The sequence below is a fragment of the Scomber japonicus genome, chromosome 18 (assembly GCF_027409825.1).
Source record: "Scomber japonicus isolate fScoJap1 chromosome 18, fScoJap1.pri, whole genome shotgun sequence".
Classification (NCBI taxonomy): domain Eukaryota; kingdom Metazoa; phylum Chordata; class Actinopteri; order Scombriformes; family Scombridae; genus Scomber; species Scomber japonicus.
In genome coordinates, this window is record NC_070595.1 from 11,575,510 (window position 1) to 11,578,345 (window position 2,836).

Consider the following 2,836-nt stretch of genomic DNA (forward strand, 5'->3'; position numbering starts at 1 on the left):
CAACAGGTTTTGCAGGAAGATGTGTTTGTTTGTATATTCCTGGCAGTGTTAGGCAGTAGTGCTCCCAGAAGTAGCAGTGTTACTATCAATCAATCAATCTATCTATCAATCTTTATTTTTTTACACATAGAGCAGGTTCTAAACCAAACTCTTCAGGTTTTAACTTTAAAGAGAGCCAACATTCCCCATGAGCAAGCAAGAAAAAACGTCCTTTTACCAGGAAGAAACCTCAGGAGGAACCAGACTCAGAGTGGGAGAACATCTGCCTTGACTAGTTACACTACATTTCTGAGTAACATGGTATTTTGTGTTGTGAGTTGTCTGAATGTAGTAATGCAAAAGTGATATCTGATAAGTCTTTGAGTGTTTGTTGATTTTCGTCCATTTTTATGCTTCCATTATAACACAGGCCATCCGCGCTCCAAAGGCTCGGCATTTTCCTCTTGTCATGGCCGATTTTAGTTTCTGTCATTTATGACCATATTGTTATCTAAGACTTTAAATTTAAAACTGGATGTTCAAATGTAATAAATTGGTGTCTGTCCCTTTAATGGGAACAAGCCTCGAGCAGAACTGGCTCTGGGTTGGTTCGGTTGGTTCTGTTGAGAGAGGAAGAGGCACGGGGAGAGAGACCCGTGGTAGCCAACACCACCTCATAGAACACACTTTGACTCATTTAAATCACATGTTGGGACATTAAAGACTTGAGGTCATCTGGTAAAAGCCTGTGATACGACCATCTTACAAGAGACATGGCACAGAGTTACAGTGGAATTAAATTAGAATTAAAATCCATACTAACCCATTCAAATGAAATACAATCCTATATATCTTTGTCTACAAGTGCATTATTTACCCCCTGAGAATCCTCCTACTACAATGAATTAAAACTATGTGCATGAATAATAAATGTAAAATAATTATTAGTGTATTTTGTCTTTAATGCTAATGAAGAGGAGCAGCCTTCACACCAATCCCTTTCTCTCTGTGTTCTCTCTCTCTGCAGCACAATGAGTACAGATGAATATAAAGAACCTCCTCCCTACATACCTGGTAAGCCTAAACACACACATGCTCACATATACCATCATCATCATCATATGCCATCTTCATCATCATCAGATTAGCTCACTAACGCTGTCTTGGTTGAGACACCTATCAAAAACATCAGTTAAACATTGTAGTGACTTTCACATGCTCATCATGCATCATCATCATCACTATCATCTTCACCATCAGATTAACTCATTAACTCTCTTTCTTCCGCTGTTCCAGTTGAAGCTCCGGGGAACGGGCCGCACATTTACCACATTCCGTTACCCCCTCCTCCACCTCCTCTCCCACGGGTCCCCATACCTCAGGTCCACAAAACACCAGGTAAACTCACACTTCCTGCAGACACATATCAGAAACATTATCTACAGTGTGTTCTAGTATATTGTACATTTGTGTCATCAAAATTAAGAAACTCTTGTTGGGTCAACACTGCTTCCCCTGTCCTACGTCCCTCATCCTCACTTATCCTCCATCAGTATACATCAACCAAGGACCAGGTCTCGAATCTGGTGATCTGGTGAACTCTGTGAGCTACGACGCGACACTGGGGGATTCTCCTGGCGTGGCAATCTGCACCTCGTGCCAGCAGCAGGTCATGACCGATGTTACCTACAAAGCTGGGACTTTTGCCTGGAAAATGTTCGCACTCTTCTTCTTCCTCGGGTAAGTGTAAGATTTGTGCTAAAATGTGTCCTGGTTGATCTGACCAGTATCTCTAAATACAGATGTGAGCACACCTTAAAACTCTTTGAGGTTGTGTTGGCATGGTTGGATTAATTGTGCCCCTTCTGACTTCCCCATACAGCCAGTAGTTACAGACCCCCCCCAAAAAACATATCATTAAAGTGAAAAGTAATCCTTGTGAGCAAAAAACACCGGCTTTAGACTGCTCTGAAGGCTTGATTTACAACATTTTAGCTGGCATTATGATGTTCTTCAAACAATATAATGTAAAAAGAATGTGTCCCTGGTCTTGCCAAAAGTTCTCGAATTGTTATCTAAACAGTCTAAATATACATATTGTGAGTAAAAGTTGAGACAAAAAATTGGCAAAAGTTGCGATCGCCAGTGTTGATGCTTCAGCTGCATCTAAACACTATTTGAACAAGGCAGTTTGATGTAATGTAACTCAAAAGTGACACAATCTGAGCAAACAGCTTTAAATTCAAACTTAGACATACATAATCCTTCTATTATTGTCACCAACAGTGTGGGAAATTTTTTTTAAAAAAGAAGTCATTTTGAATGTATAAATGCAGTTGTTCCTCATTTGATAACAAATACAAAAATGTAAGATGGTCAAAAGGACTTACTTTGTGACACTAATTACGTGTGTGTGTTGGTGTGTTGGTGTATGTGTGTGTGTGCACTGCAGGTTAACCATGTGCCTGCTCCCATTCCTCTTGTTCATCTTGTGGAAAAAGACAAAGGATGTGTACCACACGTGTCCCCTCTGCAACAGAGTCCTGCACATAAATAAGAGACGATGCTGTAAATGATGGACATGAAGGCAGAGATGGGCCCATAGAAAAAATAAGACATAACATCCTGTTACCTTTGCTGTAGTCACCCCGTCTGATTCGTACTGACCATTAGAAGATTCTTTCCTAATGCTCCGTCAATGGTAAATGGTAAATGGACTGTACTTATACAAGTGGCATTTACCCATTCACAGGGTGGCAACCTGTACATCAGAGAGAAACTAACATTCACACACATTCATGTAGCCATCAGGAGCATTAAGTTAAGTATTTTGCCCAAGGACACATCGACATCGCCT

General features: G+C 40.6%; 1 protein-coding gene across 1 annotated transcript; it reads left to right on the forward strand.

Moving 5' to 3' along the window:
- Positions 1-1,010: 1,010 nt before the first annotated feature.
- Positions 1,011-2,555, forward strand: LOC128379219 (cell death-inducing p53-target protein 1-like). The gene is made up of 4 exons (XM_053338863.1): positions 1,011-1,053; positions 1,276-1,377; positions 1,533-1,719; positions 2,432-2,555. Exons 1-4 carry the CDS (start codon positions 1,011-1,013, stop codon positions 2,553-2,555), a joined length of 456 nt encoding a protein of 151 aa, XP_053194838.1.
- Positions 2,556-2,836: the final 281 nt, after the last annotated feature.